Here is a 25790-nt window from a genome sequence, read left to right as displayed (position 1 = left end):
AAGGGTTAACAAGCGCTGAGCAAACCTCAGTATTTTTATGTGTGGTTTGAAGAGGAATGAGGGAGGAGGAGGGAGAAGTAAATGAAGCCCTTACAAAGCAGCTTGACAGTCACAGGAGAAGCTCTCCAGCCACTGCTGCCTATGTGCTTATTGAGGAGAGGTCTTCTATGCAGGCACCAGCCCCTCCCCAGAGAATACTGGAATGAAAGCAACATATTGCTGATTATTATTATTGTTTTGGCAGGGGAAAAAGTGTGGACCAGAAGTGAAGAGGAAATGGGAGGGGAGGAAAGGGCAAAGGGCAGGTCTGTGCCAAGTTTGTGACCTAATTTCCGTGCCAAGGGAAACTGAATCCAGCTGCGAACAGCCATCTAATTAAGAGATTTTGCAAGTATTTGCTTATTTTGCTCAACTTACTCTGCTTTTAGCAGTCACGGAGAGGCAAGAAAATCTGCTGAGCAATAAAATCCCACTCCCTGACGAATGAAAACTCATGGGGTCTTCCCACCTTGTTTCAAAATACCCCTTCACCGTCATGAGGGCTAGAAACCTGATTGTGTGTGTTTGTGGTGTGTTTGAAAATCTTAGGATGGTGACACTGATGACTGTTGGGGTACCTTCCAGCCCTACAATTCTATGAAGCAAGATGCAAATCTACACCTGCGTTGTGCAGCAGAGGGTCATTCCTGCGTCCTGCTTATAAGCCAGACTGTGTCTCTCTTTCTCTTTCCTGTTCCAGCCACAGCTGACTTGTTGATTAAGCTCCTCCAGTAAATTCTTAGCTGGCATAAAACGGTCTGAGGAAGAGCTTCTAGCCTCATAGGAACTGAACTTTTCCCACACAAGGAAATAAATAAGCTTAACCTGTGGCTTTTTTGGAAGGTGACTTTGACAAGAGGAATTGTCACTACTACCAGAGAAGCCGTAGATGTAGACCTGAACTAATTTTTGGACGAGAAAAACATTTCTCCGATTCAGTCTGTTTGGTGTTTGGCGACACTGCAACATTCACATCTCTGTCCAAATCCCTGTGTCTTTTAGATTTCCTCATCTCACCTCGATGAGCACCCGCTCTTCCAGAATGTTTAACGGCAAACGTCCAAGTGCCTCTGGCAGAGCACCCTCATGCCCTAACCCACCTATGCGTGCCTCCAAGCTCAGCTGAAAGCTTATGTGCTGGGATGGGGTGGAGAGGATGGACCCCCTCCCTGGGGCTCAGACAATCAAACACCCTGCCCTTTCTCCCACAGTTCCCTCCCGTATCCAGCGGTCAAGAGATCCTTAACACAAATGGCTTAGCTAAAGTAAGTTATGCAACTCTCCTGCTCAAGCTTCATCGAGAAAACCAGTTGCACAGAGACGGAAAGAGCAACATGAAGCAAGTTTGACATTGTACGTCTCCGTTATTGAGGCTTGCAAAACTGATGCGTTTAATGAAGAGGGTTTGGCCAGATTGCCTTTATTAGCTTTGGAAGTTACATTTCATCTCCAACAGGAAGGAAGCCCACTTTGTGATTATTTTCCACTAGAAGCAACCTCTGCACGCTGTCTATATAAAATTGCCTTCAGATTACATTATACTACCAATTGAAAGGGTACAGAGGCGATGTTTAGCCCTAAACAAATTCAGCCTGGCTTGTAGAACTTCATGATTTATTCCCCCCAAATGTAATTAGCATTGACTCTGGAACACTTATGACTGAGCAGCTCTGGGAAATACTATTATAGGTCAAGAAATTACCTCTGTCATGCACTAGACTCCCCCCCCCCAAAAAAATGTATTTTTAGTTTTCCAGAGAAATACAACCACACATACTAAATGGACACACAGAGACTGGAGGTTAAATAAAAGATTTGACCTTTATTTAAAATACAAGGCATTTGTACATAGTGTTTTATGTCACGGGACTAATAAGCACAATACTGGTTTCTCCCCTTGGCATAGGCAGGGCAAGTTGGGGGCCTCCCTGGCTGTTAGTGTTAATTTCATAGCGGGGACCCTCAAGCCAAGGCAACTGAGTCTTGTTAAGGGCTTTGTGGCATAGCTATAAGGAAGTCAGGATTTTAACTTAGATTAAAAACATACCATAAGGCCAATTCGCTTGGTACTATTGCGATTCCTACTTTGGCTTGTGAGACTAGTTTAAAAAAAAAAAAGAAAAGAAAAAGGAAGAAAAACCTGTACAATTTTATAAAATTTGTGTTTTTCTTTTTACATTAGTTACACGCACGCGCACACACACAAATCCTTATACTTCATAGACCTTTACTTCATATTGTAATGATGTCTTCCTTTTTGCATATCATCTTAGGTAGACAGTGACTATGCTGGTGAATACTAAAGGTGTTCGTAATACAATACGGTGTAAAAAAAAAAAAGATAAAGGGAAAGATGAAAGAGACACACACACACACAATATATATATAAATGATTATCAAAAGGAAACGAAGTTATAACAGATATGCTTTAAAACCTAACGAAGGGAGTATTTTTCAAGGCCACGCATGATTGTTTTTGTAAAAAGCTCCAGATCCTTGCAATGGACCTGATTTACGTAGTGCGAAAAATAAGGGGCCAAAGGACAGAGTCCGCCAAGCACCACTGCTGCACATGAGGCACCCATGCGCAAAACCCCAACGAAACGAATGGGGAAAGAGGGGCAGCAAAGAGGGCTTCCTGGATTGCACACCAAAAAAAATAAATGCTACTTCTAAAAGTAGGAGGGGTGTTGACACATGGATGTCAATTTTTACAATATATATATATATATATATTTATTTATTAAAAACTCACAAAACATGCATTAACCATGATAAATAGACTTCATATAGATTAGGCCCTGGGTATCTTTATAGTTAAGATGGCTTAGAGGTGTTTATTGATTTGGTTAGCTTACATCTGTCAGAAATTAACCTGACCAGGCCCCACTGTCTGGCTGAGGTGGGGCAGGGGAGGGGCGTGGGGGCGAGAGGCACAAGCGTCAGCATTACACGGTTCGTGTTATTGTCTTGCTCTAGCAGATTAACGGAAGTGCTGTTTAGTGCACATACAAACTGGTCTGCTAATGCAAAAGTTTCCATGATATTAAAGAGTAAAGATACACTTCAAGCTTAACTTGATTAAGCAGCATATTTCAGATAACAGCTGTTGAAGTTAAATATTAATATGGCCGTTGAGTTTCTGTCAGTACAACGGGAGGTCTCATCCGACTCACACCCAGCCACTGGTCAGTTTGTAGAACATCTCTTCGTCTAAGCTTTCGTTCTGGTCTTTCGCACGCGTTGACAAGAAAATGTAGCCGCCAATGAACTCGTGCACCACTTTGCAATCCACTTCGGTGCAGATGAAGGACACTCGGACGTCATCGGCAAATTCTACTGTTACCTGAAAGTGCAAGGCAAACACAAAACTTTGTGCCAGCCTAAATGGTTGTGCCCAAGGGCCCTTCATGACAACACTGCCACTTAACTCACACCTATCCAAATTCTTATCCAAATTCCTCCGAAGAGCCCAGAGGAGTGCATACAACAGTGGAGGAAGCTGCTCAGGCGCCTGGGGCGGGGCGTTTCGCGGGGCCTTCAACGAGTCTGCCTGCCTCCTCCCACTCATCTGCCCTACAGCTGGTGGGGAGACAGCGGGCAGTTTGGGCAGTGCGGAGCCTATGTGCACCCAAGCCACCATATCTCTCAGATGTGGTGGCTTGGACGCACTGCAGGCCCCGCGGTGAGTGCTGCCTGGCATTTTGTCACCACCCCCCCTCAGTGGTGACACCTGGGGCAGCCCACTGCACCCCCCTTCCTCCGCCCCTGAGTGTACACAGGAATTATTCCGTTCTGTCACCACAACATCCCCATAAAGTAGGCTAGGCAAAGACTGACTGACTCAAAATCACACAGCTCCATGGCTAGCAGGAATTTGAACCCCGACCTCCCTGTCCAAGGTCCAATATTTTATCCGCTGCAGAACAATCCAGATGATTCTCCCAACCAAGGCTGAGAGGACTAAGAATACGGGGAAAACACATGTGATCCCTCCCCTCTTACATGCCATTTCCTTCCTCAGCTTTGTCAAAGCCAGGAGGTTTAATTTGTGGCTCTGACAATGTTGCTGGACTTCAGTTCTTAGAAGCCCCAGGTGGCATGACTAGCTTCCAGGGATGATGGGATCTGTAGCCAAACAACATGTAGGAAGCTAAAGGCTAGCCACCACTTCTCTAACCAGAGTTTGCCCTGACGACTGAATCGAGGAACTATGGTTAGTGCCATTCATATGGCTACATTTCCCATCTGACTGACAGAATGGAAAGATCTTAGATAGCCACAGTCTTTCACCAGCCAGTGTTTCCTTATCAAGTGAATGTCATATCCTTCAATAAGACAACCTAGTCAAATGCTGAGATCATCGATTGCTAATTCAGTTGGTCACATGAGCCACCATTTTTAACGTCTTCAATGTATAATCAAAGTGTGTAAACAATCTGAAGTTCTTTAGGATATATTTTGGCCCTCAGAATTTTCCCAGGGTCCCACACCCTCTGTTCTAAGGCCACATCCCTCACCGGTTCTGCTTCAGATCGCAAGTTTATTGGCCTGACTGCCATGTGTCACTGAATGGAGACAGTGTCTCTTGCTGACCTTCAGCATGCCTAGAGAACTCTACGCCTTGCTTACCATTTTTATTTCCCAGTTCACGTTCCACTGTTTCATGTTGCTGAACCGCCATGTCTTGATAGCGTCGCTGGTGCTTGCATCCATCCGTATCAGCCGGTTGTAGGCGATCCCAATAAGTTCTTCCTTCTTGCCCCCTTGGAACCTGAGGGGTCCAAGTTGTATAAATAAACACTTTTACATCAACATCTCATTCTTTCCAAAAGTGTCTAACAGTGATAAAGTACTAACTGCTTCTCCTTGAGAAGCCCGCTCCTTGGGCTGTTTGCTGCACTTACTGTGCCATGAGTTACGACTATATGAAGCATGGCTCCTGAAGGCAACAAAGCAAGCCTTCTGCACTGACTCATGCATGAGCACAACGGGTAACCTCCTCCAAGAGGTGGACACTACTCAGCATCGCTGTATGAGGAACAACTGAATGGCCCTGTTATAGCCAACGCAGAAGCAGGGCGGAATCAGGTGGCCCACAAGAGGCCACGAAGGTGGTAAATCTGGAGAAGTAAAATAATGGCAAGATGCAGCAGGCAAGGATACCTGTAAGGAGTGGGAACTTTGGGAGCAGTTTCATCTGTAGATTTGGATCTTGTGTACACTAGCAGTTTTCATGTGGCTCAGTACAACCCCCCCTCCCCCCACCAGCACTTTGGAAATACTGTCCTATGTTTACATTCAGTCTAACAGATTTTTTACTGCTCTGTATTGCTTTTTATTCAGCTGTTTTTGTTGCCAGGAATTGGGTTTCGGTGACTTACTTTGGAAAGGCAGTGTAGAAGAATAAGTTTCAGGGTAGGGAAAACCTTTACTTGTGATTGTGCAAAGCACTCTTTCCCTCTGCCTAAATCCCAGTAAGACAACTCAAGAGCAGAAGGTTTATATTGTTATGCTCCCACGTTCTTATGGGCAATGAGTAGGCATAACCCGGTAACTGAAGAAGCCCATATACCCAACTTGCCACCCCCCATCTCTCACACCTGCACACTGATGTTTTTGGTGGATAACTGCACAGACCTTGCAATGAAGTGTGTGATGCCGAACTCTGGGAGGGACTGCCAAGCTTGTATAAATCTCATTTTGGCTTCAATAAGACTCATCTGGGCGACGTTCTGATGGGCCTCCAAGATCCGGGCCGTGATCTGTAGGGCAGCAACACAGAGAGTTGATACTCCGCATTGACAGTGGCAAGAAGGGAACAAAATGCAGAGAGCTGTACAAAGGGAGGGGGGACAGAGGAGAAGGTTTATTAAAATGACCCCAACATGCCCCTGCACAGTTTCTCACCTGCACTTAAACTTGCAACTGTGCTCCTGCAAATATATTGTAAATACTGATCTCTGAGGATGTTTTTCTGCGTGATGTGTATCTTGAAAATGTGAGCTGCTCTGATTATCATTATTTTTAACAACCCTGCACATTCACAGAAACAGCTGTGCACCCATTTATCAAGTGGTGGGAAAGGGAGCGCACCTTGGGAGACGCAAAGGCGTCTGAGATTGTGTACGGCCGGATTCTCTTCCTCCCCCAAAAAGGAAGAAATGGGCCAGGGATGGTTTCATGTGCACTGATACGTACCCGCAAATGGGTGATGGGCAATATCAGTTACATGCAAGTAAGAAAAAAATGCCCCCAAATTAATTAGCTAGTGAAAAATGACAAGTATACCCTGGCTGTCTCAGCTACCTTTTATTTTTTTATGATTAAACATTTTTTCTAATCCTTTTGAATGTGGAAAAAGAGTGAGGATAAAGTAGGCAGCCTCTGCAGACGTCTCTGGATTTAAAAAAACAGGCAACACTTCCAGGAACCAGAGTTCTCAGCTGCTCTGTCTCTCCTGCACTGAGGTTCTTGGTCCCTTTCCCTTCCTTGTCCGCCCCCCCCCCCCCCGGTTAAGTCTTCGTTGGAAGGATTTGCAGTTTTTAAAAACCAAGCATGTTAGCAAAAGCAAAGGTCACAAATGCGCTGCCGAAGAAGCTGGTGGGGGAGGATGCTGAGCAAAGGAAACAAGGCTGCTCATTCTTCCTCCCCCATTCTGGAATATGCATTCTTCATTCATCCAGAGGGGCATTAAATGCAGCAGTGAAATCTTCTGCTCACTTGCAAAGAAGGCCTTCGAGTGACCAGCGGCAACTGGCAAAGTGCTTTCTCCGCATACAACCCGCCTGCCACCACAGAGCTATTACAGGTGCTTGACGGCTTCGCTCAGAGCTGGGCTGGCAAGGGCCAAGAGCCAAAAGGGAGCACATGCACATTTAGTCCCCGCACTTGGCAACGCCATGGGTAGCTGCACGGCATGAATGTCTGGCCAGGAAGTGCTAACTTTCCATCACCTCCGCGGTCTCGCATTTTCCTTGTTTCTTATTTTATGTGTTTGATCAGAAGCCTGTAGGCCTGGCCATCTGCTTCGTTGTTCTTAATGGCCGTGCAGCACCTAGCTGTTTAAACACTTGATTTATTTATTGCTACTATTAAGGAAGAGAAGGGACAGCAGGAGCACTGTGCAAGCAATGGGCTATGGGAACAGAGTGCACCATCAGGGTTGCTGCCTATCCATAACTCTCTCCCTGTCTCCTGGAAGCCAGAAGTCACGAGAGGGATCAGCGAGAGCAGCTGCATTAAGAGGTCTCCTTTTTTCCACGGCTCATTGACTTGGCAGGTGCTCACCCCTAAGCTAGAATGCGTGACCATTAGAGCATCCTTGCCAGATCAGAATTTCTATCCAGCCCAGTGCCCTGTTTCCAATGATGGAAAGCCAGATGCTTTCAGAAAGCCCACCATTCCCTGTTTTGTCTTCCGGTCGACTGCTTATTTTAGGGCTACACTTTCTCTGAATGTGGAGGCTCTATTTCACTATTGCTGGTATCTAAGCCCTTTATTGATCTGCCATTACTAGTGCATTTCCTGGTGTTAGTGCCAGAAAGCAAAGGAGGAGACACAAGAGTAGCCACGTACAAAACACAGCACACCCTTGTCCCAGAGGAAAGCAGGCAGAAGGAGAGATGGAAGGGTGGGGAATCTCCGCCTGTTGCTTCTCGTTTACTCGTATGCCGTGACATAGCATAACACCACACGGAAGCGCTTGCAAGTCAACACACGCTACGTTTCTTATAGCACATCTCTGAGAGCCCCTTCCCTGCTTTTAAGCATATATTCACAACACAGCAAAGTCTTTTAAGTGCTTATTTATTTTATGTTTACTGTCACTTACCAAGTCTCTTATATAGCCTGGCTGCAGAAGGCAAATGCGAAGAAAAGGAAAGGAAGCAGAAAAAAAAGAGGCAAATCAGAAATATGGCAACAAAGCAAAGGGAGGAAAATGTGCAAATTATCAACAATTGTCGTTCAAATCAATTAAAACAAAACAAAAACTCAAAACCTTTCACCACGAACAACTGTCCTGGGGTGAAAAGCAGCAGGAAATGAGCACAAGCATGAAGAAGGGAGCAAAAAGGAGTGCAGCGAGACCAGGGGTTCCCCAGGTACTTTGGACTGCAGCAACCCAGGGCTGGCTGGGGCAGGTGGCAGTCCAAAGCACCTGGAGGGCGGCAGGTTGCAGAAGGCTGTTTTAGAGAATGGAGACTCAGCCATGGGACGACCTTCCACAGCCCACAGAATCTTGGAAGATTTTCACCCTGTCTTCTAAGGCAAACTTTTAGCTGACCGAGTTGATGAAAAATGGAATGGCAAACAAGTCAGCAAACCAAAATAAAAATGCAGGATTATCATCTCGGACTGGAGAGCGAGAAAAAAAGAAGCGCAAGTTAAACTGTGTTTTCTGCAGCTCCTGATCTCCAGATCCATGGAATGAACTTTTGTTTTCTGAGCAAAAAGAATCACGTACTGCAGCATAACGAACTGTTGCTTTGAGTGTGTACAGCTCAGTTGCTGAATGTATGCAAGTTATCCGAATCACATGCAAACAAGCAGCAATCTCCAGCATGTTTCTGACGTGGCGGCTGTAGTGAAATAAGAGGCCACCTGCAGTTTGAGAGCACCAGCTCCTCTCCTCTAGCAAATGTGAAAGGAAAGGTAAAATGGGAAGAGGGTTTCCTGTTTCCACTCCTCTTCTGCAGTCAGGAATACTCAGGCACAGCTTATATTTGGCAGACAGTGAAAAATTGCTTGCAAACTACCAAGAAACCTAGAAGTACTTAAGCAGTGCAGTGCCACCAGAACATCAAGTGCTAACCACTGGATTGCTGCAGCATCATGGAATGATTTGAATGTTTGACTGAACCACCACAGATCTAACATCACACACAAAAAGGAGCCCTTCCATTTCCCCCAACCAAGTCTGTCTGTATATTCTGCTGTGGTTGGCCAGGGCAGAGGACTGCACCTGACTGAGCACTCAGAAGCAATGAGCTGGCACACAATATGAATTCTGAATGGCAACAACAACTTCTATAGGTAAGAGGAAGAGATCCTATTTCAACTAAATATGGGAGAAACTCTGCACCCCCGTTGGCACTTTTCACCAGATGTCTTTTTGCCAAGAACTACCTCTATTTTGTAGGGATGCGGGTGGCGCTGTGGGTTAAACCACAGAGCCTAGGACTTGCCGATCAGAAGGTCGGCGGTTCAAATCCCGCGATGGGGTGAGCTCCCATTGCTCGGTCCCTGCTCCTGCCAACCTAGCAGTTCAAAAGCACGTCAAAGTGCTAGTAGATAAATAGGTAATGCAGGAAGGTAAACGGCGTTTCCGTGCGCTGCTCTGGTTTGCCAGAAGCGGCTTAGTCATGCTGGCCACATGACCCGGAAGCTGTACGCAGGTTCCCTTGGCCAATAAAGCGAGATGAGTGCCGCAACCCCAGAGTCGGCCATGACTGGACCTAATGGTCAGGGGTCCCTTTACCTTTACCTTACCTCCATTTTGCAAAAGGGCTCGTGGGAAAAAGGCTCCCTTTCCGAGGCCCAACACCTGGCAGCATCGCCAGTTGAAATGCAATCTCAGGTAGAGTCAGGCAGGCAGGGAGAGTCCTGTGTGGAGAACTGTTGCCAGTCAGAGCAGACAGCACAATGCTAGAAGAGACACAGTTCAGTAGCAGAGCCTTGGCCCCAGCATCTCAGGGCAGGGCAGGGCAGATTTCCTGCCTAAGATGCTGGAGAGCTGCTGCCAGTCAGTGCAGACAGCAATACTGTGTGAGATGGATCAATGGTCTGAATCAATATAAGGCAGATTCCTACATTCCTGTTAAGAATTTGATTCCTAGAGCTTGCTGTCTATTTCAAGTGTGGCAGCTGAACTTCGCACTGTAAAGCGTGGAGCTCCGTAGTGGAAACCAGTCCTGCTCAGAGCAGTGGAAAGAGACCTGGCATGTGACGAGTCCACGGCTGCTGTGAATTCATAGATCAACAGATTGCTACTTCAGAAGCAGCAGCTCTCCCTGCTCTCCACTTACTCCCTGCATTCTACAAATTCCACAAGGGCAGCATTTCCTTCGTTCCACCAAGAACACATCACACGACATCCCTGTGCAGCCTCCCAGATCTAAGCAATCCAAGGAAGGCAATGCTAACAAAATACAAGTCCACACCTCTAGCCAGTTTTCCTTAACCAAAGCCCCTCCTGCTTCTCCACTCAATCCATTTCCACATCAAGGGAACCTTTGATGGTCAGAATGGGTACACTTTATCCTGCCCCCCACCTCTCCTGCTACCCACAACATCACTTCTTAATGCACAAGCTACATCAATGCAAGAGTTGTTTCTCCTCCCCCCGCCCCGGTCTGTGCCCTCTTGCATGCTTCAAAGATCATTTTTAAAAACAAATAAATCATAATTTCATTACATGCGCTCTCGCCATGCTGGGTATAATGGCTCTTTCAGAGAATAAATGAAAGTTATACAGGTTGTCAGCACTGTGCCAAAGGAAGGGATCTGCCCACCCCCAGTTTTTCTGGATGGTATCTCCCCTCTTTGACACACACAGGCTACCCTGCAATTCAAGAACAGTAAGCAACTTTCCTCTGTAATTAAATTTCAAAAAAATCCTCCAAGTGAACATTATAAAAACTTCTGCTGCACTGCCCAGGTAATAAACAGGCTGTCTGCAACCCACCCCCATGCTTTCTGTTACCTTAATCCTAACCACCTCCAACCTGGTGTCTTCCAGATGTTTTGTACTACAATTCCCATCAGCGTAACTGTGCCAGCTAAGATTGATGGGAGTTGTAGTTGAAAACATCTGGAGGGCAGCAGGTTGGGGAAAGGGAAGCTGCCCTGTACACCCTGTTCTGAATCATGCATAGCTGAGAGCTCCAAAAGCACAACACACTTCTTGGAAGTGTTCCCTTCCAGTGGTAGGAATGTCAAGCATTTAAAGTTGAAATGGGGAAATAACCCACCACAGAAGATGTACGAGGACCACAGCATGTTTTAATTTTCTGTGCACCACTTATAGAGGTATTAAGTGGTATGGAAATGGTCTAAATAAATGAGTAAATGGATACACTGCTCAACGCCCCCCGTTTTGCTAGGGCACCAAAGAGCAATTGTCTGGTGGCACACAAACATTAACAGTCACAAGTGTCAATCAAGGAGTTACACCAAAACTTACACGTGACTGCAGCAGCACTGAGTCACATGTTTTGGTGCTCGTTTCAGTTATCGCAGGACACAACTTATAATGCTACTAAACACTCCGAAGCCAGTTTGGCTTTGTTGCGGAAAACACAGGAATTGAATATACGAATTCAACAAAAACGTTTTGTTGAATTCATTCAATTCCTGTGTTTTCCCCACCAAGCCTTTGAAAAACAGAGTTTGTAAGGCAGCCCAAGCATGTTCAGAAGGCAACTTTGTAAACTGAGCTAAGCCAAATCCTAGTGCTGATTTATTCTGCCAGCCATAGCTTTCATTCTAGACCTGACTATGCCAGTTATGAACTACTTATTTCCACTTCAGATCACTTGATTCTATCAACCTCCATGGGGTCAAACTTGTTTAAGTGGAAATATATTGCAAAAAATTATTTTTTGTTTTGTTTTGTTTTACTGTGCTGGCTGAATAAAATTTCCAGGTAGCGCTGCTCAAGATAACCAAATCCTTCATTCAGCAAATTCCCAAGTTTGGTCACTTTTTAATAACAGCCTGAACAAAACAAATTAAGATTGTTTGCTTTGCAGATTTAAATGATTAATCCCAGATCAAAGCCACAATTAAGCAGCATTAATGAAACATCCTAATTGTTTTTAAAGCCATCAAATATTAAGAGGTAGCTTTTAAGTAAATTTATAGATGGCAATTAACTGCTTTAAGAATCAGTTACATAGACAAAACATCTTCACCACGGTGTTGGAGAGGATGCAAGGCAGTTGGTAGGACAATTCCATACAAATCAGAATGCGCAATAGAATCCAAGTCTGGGTTTACTAAGAATATTTAAGGAAGATCAGCTCAATTTACGTTATAAGGAGCTCATCACTTTCTTTTCCTGGTGGCAGCACGACTACTCCTAGCACAGAACTGGAGAGGACTTGAACACCTATTGCATATCACAAGATGGGGACAGAATGTTTGGCCTTATCTGAAAAACGGACGAGAAGAGTTCGTGCCTTGAACACCTCATCCGATGATTCCCCTGAAATACAGCGCCCATTTATAATATAAAACATTTGAATGAACTGGCGCCCACCAACTACGCACATAGGTTTATGGCAAAATCAGGCACACTAAATCTTCTGTTCTGGGGGGAGTGGGGGAAATGGGGTAAACTTAATGTTCTGTTCATATTTTGTAGAAAACCAATAAAAAAGCCATAAAATAATTAAGAGGTACTCTGTAAAAAGTCACGAGGGAGTGGGAGTAGAAAGAGGGAGGGTGAACTGCTTTTTCTGGGGCAGGGGGAGGGGAGTGTTCAAAGAGCCTCCTTAAAGGGAAATGCAAAAAATACTACTTTTTCCACTGGTAGGACAAAATCTTTTTGTCCAGTAGCACATTACAGACCAACTAAGTTTGTTCTAGGTATAAGCTTTCGTGTGCATGCACTATACCTAGAACAACGTAGTTGGTCTGTAAGGTGCTACTGGACAATTTTTTTATTTCTATTTTTTTTATTTCAACTGCATCAGACCAATACGGCTACCTACCTGAAACTGGTAGGACAGACACTACAGGTGGAGAGATTTCTTAAATTCTGGTTTGGAGTGGGCAGGAACAAGAGAAAAACACATCAGAGGCAGACAGCCTGAACTGAACGTGTGAAGTTACATGCTCACCACCCACCACTTCTCAAGCAACTGAACAATTCCTACTAGTGGAAACAGGCACAACCACTCTCCAAAGCACAGGGAAGTTGACACAACAGATCACACACCTCTGTACACCATGTTAATGAATCTGGAACGACCATCAGTATTGTAATTATGAACACAAGGCAGACTCCCCACTCCATCTTTAAAGGTGCATTAAGGAAACAGCAGATAGGAAACAGTCTTTTTAAACCATTTTTTAAAAAACCACCTAGATTTTTCAGTGTCATCAGTGCACACAATGCTTGGCTTCACCATAACACAGCGAAGGAGAGTCTTTCCCCCAATGACCTTACAATCTTATGTCCAATATTGAGCTGGCCAGCATAAGGAAGCGGGTCCAAAGTGGAGGAAACGATCCTTTGGGCGTATTTGGAACTCCACCCACCTTGTTTTCTGGACAAAGGCTCCAGCAAAATAAGACTCCAAAGTTAAGTACCTGCTTGTTTTTATACTTCTTCAGGTATCGAGGGGAAACCAGGCATTCAGGGTTGATGTCCGTGGTGACCTGCTCAGCAATTATCTGTGGGTCTGGGTTCAGATGCTGCATTTTCAGAAAAGACAGGATGTTCTGAACTTCCAAGTTGTATGAACTGTCGGCCATGGTTTTGCCCTTGGAGGCTAGCCGGCAAGCTGCCATCCAGTGTGCATACTGCTTCTCCTGCAGTTTGAAAGGAAAAGGAGGTGCTCATTAGGCTGCAGCCTTCGCTTCATTTCATTCTGGTTCTGACAATTCCAGGCCTGAAATTCTCGGTACATTCACGGTAAGCCAAACTTAACACCAAATGCATTTGCAGGATAACCAACCATAAGAAAGGAGACAAAAGGGCTCATCTTGCAGAAATATTGTGGCATTCTGTTTCGTAAAGTTGTGCTGGAATTAAGTCCCAATGAATGCTGAATTCGAACACCGCATCTGTGCACCTTTGCAACCCTTTATTTTCACCTCCATATTGTGGGTGGGAGAGAAACGTATATAAAATTGGTGGCTTGTTTATGGCCATCCAGCACAGTTCATGGCTGAGGTGAAATTGTAACTGGGGGCTGGTGCAACTATCCTGAGGTATATAGTTAAATATGAATCCTTTAGTACACGATTTGCAAACTACTACGGGATATGGAATAAAGAGACCCACTAAATGTGCAGCTGAAAATAAGCCACCTTTAGTTACTTCCCTTCCTTCTGCTAAATTGCGAAAAAAATGCTTTTGCCACTGTTTCACTTCACTAGCTCTTCCTGCCAGGGATGGGGTCAGCACTGAGAAATGTCCTCAGGTTTTTGCTGGCAGCCACACAGTGAACATTTGTCACCTTAAACACCTTACAGGGCTTGGACCCAGGCTATCTAAAGGACCGCCTGTTCCCTATGATTCTTCCCACCTGTTAAAAACTTCTGTGGGAGGCTCTGATCTTGTGGCCTGCCACTGAGGACAAGGCCTCACTGTTGGTGGTGTCCAGGTTCTGGAATTCCCTCTCTTGAGGAGGCCTGCTTAACCCCTTCCCTCAAAGGCCTACAGACAAAACCACTCTGTTCAGATAGGCCTTGGATACTGACTCTCAAGGGCACTGTTGTTTTGGTGTTTCAGCTGCCTGTTTTCAGTTGGTTCAAAGAAACAAATGCACCTGCAAGCAAACTGCACATAAAATAAACTGGGTGCTACAGTACCCTAGTTAACACTGCCTCCAAGTCCATAAGGCTCCATATGCAGGGCCAGCCAGTCCCATAATTTTGTGGTTCTCAGGAGAGCCCTGCAGCGCTCACCCCCTACTCACTCTTCACAAATAAGCACGTGCAGTAGCTACCTTGTGACAAATCCCCATGATGCAAAAACTTACGTTATCACAACGGAGCCAAATTTCATTCATGCCTTCAGCCACGGGGATCAGAAGTTTGATGTTGAACTTCTGGCCGGAGATGTTGACATCAGGAGTCACCTCACACCCTACAATAAAAAAGAGCAAGGTTTTATACTCTGCATAAGGATGTGGGGGTAGATAAAATGTGTTACACTACACGACGCAGGAAGAAGTCTGGTTTTGGGTTCGCTATTAGCAGATAACGATCATGGGAAGGGATGGAACAACTCGTTCCTGGATTCCCATTTGGACACAGAGGCAGCTGTGAATGAAACTGAGGCAGGGTGGAAAGCACAGAGCAAAATAATAATGGCCTACTGTTCATAATAGTATGGGACGCGGCTGGCGTTGTGGTCTAAACCACAGAGCCTAGGGCTTGCCGATCAGAAGGCCAGTGGTTCAAATCCCTGTGATGGGGTGAGTTCCTGTTGTTCGGTCCCAGCTCCTGCACACCCAGCAGTTCGAAAGCACGTCAAAGTGCAAGTAGATAAATAGGTACCGCTCCAGCGGGAAAGTAAACGGCGTTTCTGCGTGCTGCTCTGGTTTTGCCAGAAGCAGTTTAGTCATGCTAGCCACATGACTCGGAAAAACTGTCTGCGGACAAACGCCGGCTCCCTCAGCCAGTAAAGCGAGATGAGCGCCGCAACCCTAGAGTCGTCCGCGACTGGACTTAATGGTCAGGAGTACCTTTAACCTTTATTCATAATAATGGCCTAATGTTCGTAAGAATGGACTATTATTCGACCACTTGTGAAGGAAAAGGGGGGCGGGCAGGTGAACCTGCTTGGACACTCCAGTCTCTGACGTGGATGCCCTACCCCCACCTTTTGATCTCAAAAGTGAGGTTTGCTTATTTTTAATTTTATTTATCCAAAAGAAAAAGAATGCAGTACAAAAACACAGGAAAGGGAAGGGGAGAAATACAGCAAAAGGACCAATGCAATATATATACAAGGTACAGCATGACTTCTTCAAGCCACAAAAAGTTCCAGCTGCATACATTAAAGTTGCCAAATGTCCACAGCTGTTGTGTCCTTTTCGTAAGTCTTTGCTGGATGCATATGGAATAAAGTTCTGCCAGGTGGCGTAAAATGCTTGTAGTTTTTCTTGCATACCCTGGATTTTATGTGCAATTTTCTCTGCTATTGCTAATGTTCAAATTTGAGAACTTAAAACACTGTTTTAATCAGTGCTGGAGGGGTGGGGCGAACACTACTGAAATGGTGTAAAGGTAAAGGTAAAGGTACCCCTGACCATTAGGTCCAGTCGTGGCTGACTCTGGAGTTGCAGCGCTCATCTTGCTTTATTGGCCAAGGGAGCCGGTGTACAGCTTCCGGGTCATGTGGCCAGCATGACTAAGCCACTTCTGGCAAACCAGAGCTGTGCACGGAAACACCGTTTACCTTCCCACTGGAGCGGTACCTATTTATCTACTAGCACTTTGACGTGCTTTCGAACTGCTAGGTTGGCAGGAGCAGGGACCGAGCAACGGGAGCCCACCCTGTCACGGGGTTTTGAACCGCCGACCTTCTGATCGGCAAGTCCTAGGCTTTGTGGTTTAACCCACAGCGCCACCCATGTCCCTTATCTGAAATGGTGAGAATACCCCAATGTGCAGGTGGATCTTGATGAATGTGGGCACCACCTTCAGGGCTGCAGCTTTTAACACAACCCTCCTCTAGAGATGGAAGCAGTGTGATTCTTAAAAGGAATCGCTTTTCTTGGAAGCAGTGAATGCAATTTTAGTCCTTTTTCAGCTCCTCCTAAAGAATTCTTTTAAAATTCAGTCAGCAGCAGCAGCTTTGTTCAAAAGCTCCCAAAAAGGTATTCCAGGCTTCCCTTCCCCAGAACACATCCTCGTAGCTATAGTCTGAGGTCATTTGGCAGCCTCTCTCCGTTTCTGCCTCAAAGGCTTTTTTTTTTTAAAGGATGTCAGCCATGCCTGTTTCACAACCCTCCAAGCTGGAATACTTTACTGCTGAATACAAGCAGAGCTGGTAGTCTTAGGAATGTCAGATGCAGCAGAAATTCCTTGCAAATGGTATCTGAATAAATGTCTCTGCATACTTAAAGGGATGGGGGGGTGCTTAAAACCAGGAAATGCTATTAGATAATAAAATAGCTTAGTTTTGATTAGACAAAGTAGCACTGATTTTGTTTCTCAAAAATTTGTTTTTTCTCATGTCTTCTAAAAGCTCCTCGTTGCAATTTGCTTTACCCTTTACGTAGTTAATTTGGGAGCATACATATTGCATTATGATTATGATTCCCCCTTTTCCTGACAGAGATAGAAATAAGAACAGATAAAGTCTCTCTCTCTCTCTCTCTCTCTCTCTAATTTACTTATGCAGAATGAAGTCTTGCTTTCAGACCAGCAGCAGAACATTCTGTAGGGACTCTGCTTGTTACAGCCACACATACAAGCGTTTGTTTGTGGCAGATAAAGCAGTAGCATCATCTGCTTGGGAAATGGGGACACGGCCATGCTATTCTACGCCATGAGCCAACTAAACCCTCTAAAAGTCATTAATGTGGCACAATGGCCAACGTAGCTTTCATCAATTCTGACAGCCTTCAGGACGGCCTCTTCCCTGCCTCCAACAAAACAGTATGACATGACAGAGGGGTGAAGTAGCTGCTGAACGGATCTCCCAGTGGGATGATATTGCATGACAAGCAAAAAGGAATGTTTATGCCCTTGCTCGGACCAGGGTTCTTCTGCCCATCTAGGTAGCAAGCAAAGACACCTTGATCACTTTTATTTAAGTGCTGCAGAATTTAAAAACAAACAAACGAACCACAAATGCAGCACTAGAGGTGAAATGGGAAGGTATACCAAAATTGCATGTATTCCCTGACTGCCAGCCACGTTCCCCCCATCTCCGCCCCACCCCGCTATAAATGTACACACGGAAAGTATTGCTTTGTTTTATTATGGTGTTTTCTGTTTTGTTTGACTATATTCCTCAATTCTCTGAAAAAACCCAATCGAAAAACTATTTTAGAAAAACCCTGCTTGCCTTTTCTTACCTCTCAAATTCATCTGGTGAGCCGGAGTCCCATTGGATTCTTCCTTGCTCTTGTAACAGGAAATAGATGTGTCTTTGAAGGTGCACCAGTACTGCTTGTAACCCTTCAGCGTCAGCTTCTTTGGCCTGTTAGCAATTAATATGAATATGAGGAAAAACCATGTTTGCACCCAGCATGTATCACATGCAACTCAAGTTCAAGAGCGATCTCCAGAAACTAAATCTGAAATGGTGGCAGAATGATAACCTCCGCCTAACTGTGTATGATGGCTCCCACCATTCCTGTGAAGATTACAGAAAGCCCGCATTTCACTTTATGTGCTTTATTCAGCTTTATGCACGCAGCAAAAAACAAGAACAAAAAATGGAGGAGGGTCTCAGAAAAAAACAACTTTGGCCACCCACCACTGAACCCAATATATTTTGAGTACAAGCAATTTTTGGTTTTAGGCGCAATCCCCAGAATGGAACCCCTGGCTAAGTTGCAGGCTTAATGTATACAAAAGGGACACATTGCCATGGCTCATATTTTCATCAGGAACCAATGCTGAATTATGTGATAGAGGAATGGTATGAGCTTGCCTGCTTACATACAGATAACCATCCCATGCCAACTGGGGCTTCCATATGAATGGTCAACCATGCAGCTGCCCCATTGACTTGATATTCTTTTCTACCCACCTTCTTTATTTTATTTTTTGGAGGGGAACGCATCAGCATAAGCCTCAGTGTGCATGTGTGAAAGTACCAGCTCACACAGAAGACGACGAGATGACCATTGGGGTCGCTTCCAACTCTACAATTCTAAGTCTCTGCGATTCTAAGTCATAGTGTGTGGTGTGATGTTGTGTTGTGTTTTTACTATTTTTTGTTGGCAGCTGCCCAGAGTGACTGGGGCAAGCAAGCAAGCAAATACCTCTATATCTGCAGTTACTGAACTTCCCCTGCAACGCATAGCTATAGTCAGGTGTTGAACTGCATTTTCCAGGCTCCATCAACCGGATACCCCTCAGCTATTTTGGACTGCAAATCCCAACAGCCATGCTGGCTGGGGCAAATGGGAGTTGTAGTCCAAAAAGAGCAGAGGAGCGCCAGGTTGATGAATCCTACCCTGTAATATGTGGTGCAACTCAGCTGTGGGTTTTTTGTAATCCGCATGGGCTGGCAATGACTAGGCCCCTCACAAACCAAAGCACTCTAGGCAAAGTAGCAGCAGATTCCAGAACCCTGCTGCAGTTGTGCAGAAACTGCTTGAGTAATAAATCAACGTGGATAGGTTTCTTGGAAGGCAGGATGTTTGCCAGCTGCTGTTGCTGCTGTTTATTCTTATTGCGCTTGTGATTCAACAGAGGCCTAGGCATTTGCCTCCAGTTCCTGCTCTCCAGTGCAGCTTTTCGTTTTAGCACCAAACAAGGTCCTACTTCATCCCCATGCTGGCCTTTTGGCCATTTGCAAGAAGGATTACCCATTCCACATGCCCCAAATACACACTTCCTGGTCTTTGGAGAAATCTACAGTGGGCCCAGCCTGATATTTTTTCTTCTGAATCTTGCTGCTCACTTAAAAAAACAACAACAAAAAGCCAGATTTTAAGCGCACTCTTTTTCTAGGGCATTGTACTCAAAAGTGTATAGCCTGTTATATCCTTGCGACAACCCTGAGGGCTAAGTTTAGCAGACAGCATGCAACTTGCCACATCACCCAGCAAGTTTCACAGAGAAGGGGCCGTTTGAAGCCGGGTTCCCCTCGTCATCTAAATCCAACATTCTGCCAGCACCACGCTGGCTTCCACTTTAAAACTGCAGCTCTCTGATACGTCTCAGAGATGGTGTTTACAACGAAAGGAAATGCCCAGGAAACGAAAGGGAAAGGCAGTTCAGCGTCTCCCCACCCCACAATATGAAAAGAATCGGGGTGGGGATGGAGAAGCAGCTACCTATAACCAACTGCAAGGATGACTAGGACTTCCTAGGGACCGCCGATAACCCAGAAAGCAGCCCACGTTTTAATGTGTTGCCTTGCAAACAACTGTTCTCCACTTCCTCTACATACCTCGCTATATTACACATACAACCAATTCCTGAATTCCTGTCATGTCCAGAGTATGGTGGGTATTAGCTTGCAATAGACGACTAAGGCTGCCAAGACATTAGTCAAAGTCCAGACACAACTGTTTCCAGTTTCCACATGCCCTGATCCAAGATAATACTCTTCCTCTCCCCCTCCAAATAAAAAGCCTTATTTAAAAATCAAAATAAATCTGACTAAAGAATAGCACAGCTAGCCTAAAGCTGGTGTTTTCTGGCAGCTTAAATAGAGCAAACTGGCCAGAATCAAGCTTGTTTATTATCCATCTATGTGCTCATGAAGTCCAAGGAAGGTACTGGAGTGATATTTCAAGCTACGCAACAGTCCCTAATTTTAGGACAGCTGGGATGGCTGCCAGGGTGAACTCCATCACTGAAAACATTTCAGCACCAGCTACTGATCTAAGGAGTAGTAAAGGACCTGAACCAGTTTTAATATCTAAAACGTAAGATGCTGGGTCTCAAACCATTCTGCAGTTCTTATCCTCCAAGATGGAAGCCATTGGCTGCATCCAGTGCTATTCCCAATTTAGAGCAGGACCACTGAAATGAATGGAAATGACTCATTGAGGGTCATTAATTCAAATGGGTCTACTCTGAGTAGGACCAGCATTGGATCCAACCCATAAATTTGAACAATGGGTCACTTCACGCACAGACGTATGTACAATTCTGGCATTATTTATTTAGCACTGAGGGATGGATTGCAGGTACCAAATCAATCACCACAACTGATGTTTTCATACACTTCAAATCACACACAAGCGCAGTATATGAACCTGATCAGTGTGCAGAGATTAGCTGCAGTTATAATTGCATAGCTTGAAATATTACTCCAGTACAGTGGTACCTCAGGTTAAGTACTTAATTTGTTCCGGAGGTCCGTTCTTAACCTGAAACTGTTCTTAACCTGAAGCACCACTTTAGCTAATGGGGCCTCCTGCTGCCACCGCGCTGCCAGAGCATGATTTTTGTCCTCATCCTGAAGCAAAGTTCTTAACTTGAAGCACTATTTCTGGGTTAGCGTAGTCTGTAACCTGAAACGTATGTAACCTGAAGCGTATGTAACCCGAGGTACCACTGTGCCTGTCTTGGACTTCATGAGCACATAGATGGATAATAAACATACTTAAGATACTCTTAGTTGTCAAGCCCTGGCAGTGAAAATAAATCCAGGGGCTGAGTGCATAAGATGTTTAAGCCATCTGTAACATTAAAAAAAATCTACTTCCTAAGTATATGTGGTAGAGGCTGCTTCAGGTTTCAAAGCCAAGCAGAGGGAGCCCCTAGAGATTCATTGCAACTTTTATCATTAAGGTTCGCTGATCTTTGCTGCACTCCTAGGATTTCCAGCCAATACTTACTTGAAGACTTTAATGAAGTCGGCAAGCTCCGGGATCGAAGTGATGTCACCCTGAAAACAAGACATCAGCCATTGTGTGTTTCATGTGCCAGAAACAAGAATCAGTACTGGGAGGGGAAATGCTTTGGGGAAAGCAATTCAGCTTATTAAAATGCTTGCAGGGTTGCTTCAAAAAGACAGCATCCTTGCTTGAGTAGGAAGAACAAGAAAAGACCTGATTCAATTAAAAAAAACAATTATAGCAACAAAACTTCAAGGACTTTCTGGCTATGGATGGCCAGCTAGAAAACAGTGTTGTTTTAGATCTTTGGAGAGGCTAAATGGTCTAATATTTTTCAGATGCTTTCAAACAAGAAAGACAGGCTCCTATTTAACTTTCCAGTGCAGTACAGTATTATATTCATACCACTGAGCCTAGGGCTTGCCGATCAGAAGGTCGGCGGTTCAAATCCCCGCAATGGGGTGAGCTCCTGTTTGGTCCCAGCTCCTGCCAATCTAGCAGTTCGAAAGCACGTGCAAGTAGATAAATCGGTACCACTCCAGCGGGAAGGTAAACGGCGTTTCCGTGCGCTGCTCTGGTTTCGCCAGAAGTGGCTTAGTCATGCTGGCCACATGACCCGGGGGAACTGCATAGGCTCAGAATAATTTTATTTATCCATACCGAGTCCATGTTAAAATATTCTCTCTTGCCTTTTAAAACAAGATCATGGCCTGTTCAGGTGATGTGCCTAAGGGGAAAATCTCATTGTGTGTAGAAGGTCTAGGGTTGCATGTGGTGGTCCCATGTGGCCCAGGCCTACTAATTTAGCCCCAGTCCTTCTTTATTGGAGCAAGGAGGGTTTGAAGTGGGCCTTCTGCCTGCAGCTGTAGAAGTCTCTGCTCAACTGGGAGCCCCTTTGGAACTTCTCTGCTCAGCATGGAAATGTCTGGGATAAGTGGGCAGGGATGCAAACCTTGGGGGTGAGGCTAGCATGTTCCACTCCATGCCCCCAACACACTGATATTTCCTCTTCAGGCATTAACGCCTGAGAAGGACTCATGTGGGAATCTAGCAAAAAAACGTAGACCATTCTAGACTGAGGTCAGCCCCCCACAGCTGATGACTGTCTGTAATAGAGTGAACCTTGCTTTGCAACAGAGAATGGCAGCTGTGCCTCCAAAGCTATAAATGACTTCCAATCCACTCCTCTGCCCTTGGGCACCATACACAGCTCCTTCTCTTTCAGCTGCTGAGGAATCAGAAGCTCAGGCCAATAGAATCCTGCCTTTACTGGAATGGGCATTCCTCAAACTTGCAGAACTGAATGGACACAGATTCCAATGGCTCTTGCATTTCAAGACAAAGGCATTCCAGAGTTGCATGCAGAGCTTTGCTTAGCCAACAGCTAATTTCCTTTCCCCATCTGTCCAAATATGCACATGCTTCTGTAGGAAGAGTTCTTAGTCTCTGAGATGAGTCTTCCCAGTAGAGGCAGTAACTTTACAGCAACAGGAAGAGCAGGGATCATTTTGAATGAGTCTTCAGGAAAGCATGTGCCTGAATTTAAATTGTATCCTCTGATAAAGAACAAACTATTGAAACTCAGCAGCGAACCGATGAACTGGGTGAATGATTCAGTGCCTGATTTAGGGCAGCACAACTAGTCCCTCCCCCCACTGGGTGCCAAGTCAAAGGGGTGCCCGCCTTCTCAAAGCCTGGTAAGTGCTTGCCCTGCTTTGGGAAGGAGGTGGGAGGGCTCTAGGATTCTGCCAGAGCCCTTGCGCTTTCTTCCCAAAGCTCGCTTACCCAGCTTGGGGAAGACAGTGCAAGGGCTTGGGGGGGGGGGGCATCACATTTTGGCTTCGCTCAGGGTGCTATATTACCAAGGTCTGCCCATGGATGCCTGGAATTCCTTATCATCTTGCCACATCATCCAGTTTTTCTGCCTCAGATTACTCAATGAGAGGAACACTATATGGTGGGCTCCCCATACCCCACATTATTTAGGTTTTATGTTGATGTCTCTGCAGCTCTCTGTTATTTTTCTTTTGATTAACTCTGCTGCAAGTCAATAGGTAATGACTTGATTTCCGCTGCACTTTGCTTGTTTCTCCTTGCCTGGGCTTCTCTAAGAGACCCCAGCACTTTGCACTGATACGTCTGGCCCAATGCCCGAGACAAGAATGAGTCCCACTTAACACTGCTCAGTTGGCATTTAAGTTGCTTGCTGGAAAGATATGGGGAAAAGGAAAGAACCCCTGTGCTAGGACAGGAAAGTTTAACAGGTATGCTCCATAATCTAAAGAGGATGAAATCCTTACATCACAGGCAGCAGGGCTAAATGGGTAACTTCCATTAAAACTTCTGCAGATTCTCCTGTTTTACACAGTAATCTTGATATCCTTCCTCTGATTTATTTACACATTTTAAAAGGCTGAGATGAGAGACTGAACCAAGTTGAAAGATAGGCAACATCAAAGACTTGTGTTGCATCCCAGCATAAGCAATCATGTAAAAAATTATATATGAGAGCAGGATGCTTATATCTGGAGGGTGAAATCTGCAGTTCCAGAGACTCTGCAACCTATGAGCAATCCAAGTTGGTCCACAAGGGATGTGCTTGGCAGAACGACGTGCTTGGAATTCCTTGGCAGTGCTGGGTCTCTCAGAATAAGCACTCTTTAATGACGCTGGGCTGTATAAATGAACCCAAAAGAGACTCGTGCTCTTGCATCAAGTTTCTGATCTGCAGTGTTTACTGTGAGCAACATAACTCCTAAGTGCAAAAGTCTCCTGCCCAAGTTTCGCTGAAACAAATGGAGTTGTGCAAAAGCACGACTGGTGCAGAGCTCCCACCCATTGCAACAACACTTGTGCCAGAGAAAATTTCGCATGGAATGCATTTCTGGCTTATTGCATCACAACAACAGGTCTGCAAGAGAACGAAAATAGCAGGAGATGACTGCTTCAATGGAGACTCTTGCAAGGGGATCCAGGGGTTTCGCTTCCTGTTCCATTCTGACAGTTTGCTAGAGGGAGCTGCTGGCCTGCTCTCTGTTGAGTCAGCCCATCCACTGTAGATGATCAGTGACATTACAGCAGGGGTATGGAGCCTGTGGCCCTCCAGATGTCAGGGATGATGCAGCAATATTTGGAGGAACACATGTTCCCATCTCTGAATTAGAGTTATAAATCCGCATAGTGTTTAGCCTGTTTCTTCACTGTGGGAAGTCTGCTTCTCATTTACAGATAGAGCTGCTCTCAAAATGTTCATTTAGGTCTATCCACTCAATTGCACGTTTTCTTCCAGATTGCCAACCTCAAATGCTTTGGCAGAGATGTGCTCTTTAGGTCAAGATTGAAGCTCCCACTTCCTGCCCTTACCAGAATTGTGGATGTCTTCCCACCTTCCAGAGTAATCTCCAGGTCAGAAAGGGCAGCGTCAACTTCATCAACCTCTTTGTCACTGTTGTTCAAGTGATTTTCAGATGACATGATGGACAGCTTATTGATGTGGTACTGCAAGAAAGGAGTAAAGAGCCAAATAAAGACGACTGTAAATGAAACCGCACTTCGGCTAAGAGAAGATTACCGTAACCAAATCCTCAAAAGAACTCCCAGGGCGGGTGGGGAGGAGTAGCTGTTTCTGCAAGGTAACATTCATGCCTGACATTTTCCTGTGAAGCTACTGTGTAGTATATTAAGGGTGTGGAGCTTACTGGGTGGTGCTGAACTTCTTCTCCACTTGAAGTTCTCCAATTTATATTGGCAAGACCAAAAGGTACCAAAACCTTTGTGACCTGTTCAGAGCTTGGTGATCTTATAAGTGTGTGTCATTTAAAAGACCAATTCTACTTCCAGAAGATGGCAAATGTGGTGCATCTCTTTACCGTCATGTTAATTCCAACTACCAATTTACAGAGGTATTTAACACTAGTCCTACTCAGAGTAAACCCCCTGAAGTTAATGGACATGCCCAGGGTCTCGTCTGCAGTACAAATATGATCAAGTATCAAAACACTACAAAAAGTAATGGCTTCCCCCACCCCCAGGAGTTCTGGGGAATGTAGATTGTTAAGGGAGCTGAGAGTTGTTAGGAGACCCCCTCACAGAGATAAGAATCTCAGTGTGGTTTAGTAATCCCTATTTCCCAGGGATGTCTGGGAACTGTAGCTCCGTGAGTATTATAGGTATCTCTTAACAAGTTACCTGAAGGTCTCAAACATAAATGTTCGGCCTTACAACCTTAGGTTTTTTCCTGCACAATAGCTGTGGTCTATTTACCACACAGAACTACAGTTTCCAGAGTTTCCTGGGGAAAGAGATGGATTGTTAAACCACTCTGGAAACATCTTTGAAAGAGTCAGGCAGCATATCAGATACAAAGGACAGTTATAGGAGAATGCCCCCACTTGAAATAATTATGATGTGATGCCCCCTTCAAGGGAATAAAGTATGAAGGGGACTTGAGTTGGCATTAAATCTGTTTATATGTGCTGCATTGTGTGTGCCAAAAATGGCAAATTGTGTCCTATTCTAGAGAAGGAGGGTAGAATG

The 25790-nt window shown here is 45.1% G+C and overlaps 1 protein-coding gene and 1 long non-coding RNA gene across 5 annotated transcripts in view; one reads left to right on the top strand and one right to left on the bottom strand.

Moving 5' to 3' along the window:
* Nucleotides 1-1841: 1841 nt before the first annotated feature.
* Nucleotides 1842-25790, bottom strand: part of FERMT2 (FERM domain containing kindlin 2) — a 93074-nt gene continuing 69125 nt past the window's right edge. For 2 of the 4 annotated variants that reach the window (XM_080974270.1, XM_080974272.1), the window contains 9 exons: nt 24618-24752; nt 21255-21304; nt 17805-17929; nt 14754-14860; nt 13357-13578; nt 7874-7894; nt 5680-5804; nt 4672-4813; nt 1842-3385 (listed from right to left, as the gene is read on the bottom strand). In XM_080974270.1, coding sequence (XP_080830396.1) covers nt 3212-3385; nt 4672-4813; nt 5680-5804; nt 7874-7894; nt 13357-13578; nt 14754-14860; nt 17805-17929; nt 21255-21304; nt 24618-24752 — 1101 coding nt within the window. In that variant the 3' untranslated portion in view covers nt 1842-3211. The remainder of the gene's footprint in view (nt 3386-4671; nt 4814-5679; nt 5805-7873; nt 7895-13356; nt 13579-14753; nt 14861-17804; nt 17930-21254; nt 21305-24617; nt 24753-25790) is intronic. The other 2 variants (XM_080974271.1, XM_080974273.1) reach the window with 1 other exon arrangement.
* LOC308470412 lies at nt 11246-12584 on the top strand. The gene is made up of 2 exons (XR_013982416.1): nt 11246-11327; nt 11414-12584. It is a non-coding gene; the product is annotated as an uncharacterized lncRNA (long non-coding RNA).

Source organism: Podarcis pityusensis (genome assembly GCF_964106645.2).
Source record: "Podarcis pityusensis genome assembly, chromosome: 1".
Classification (NCBI taxonomy): Eukaryota; Metazoa; Chordata; class Lepidosauria; order Squamata; family Lacertidae; genus Podarcis; species Podarcis pityusensis.
Note: the sequence above shows the minus strand (reverse complement) of the source record. Positions and strands in the feature narration are given on the sequence as shown.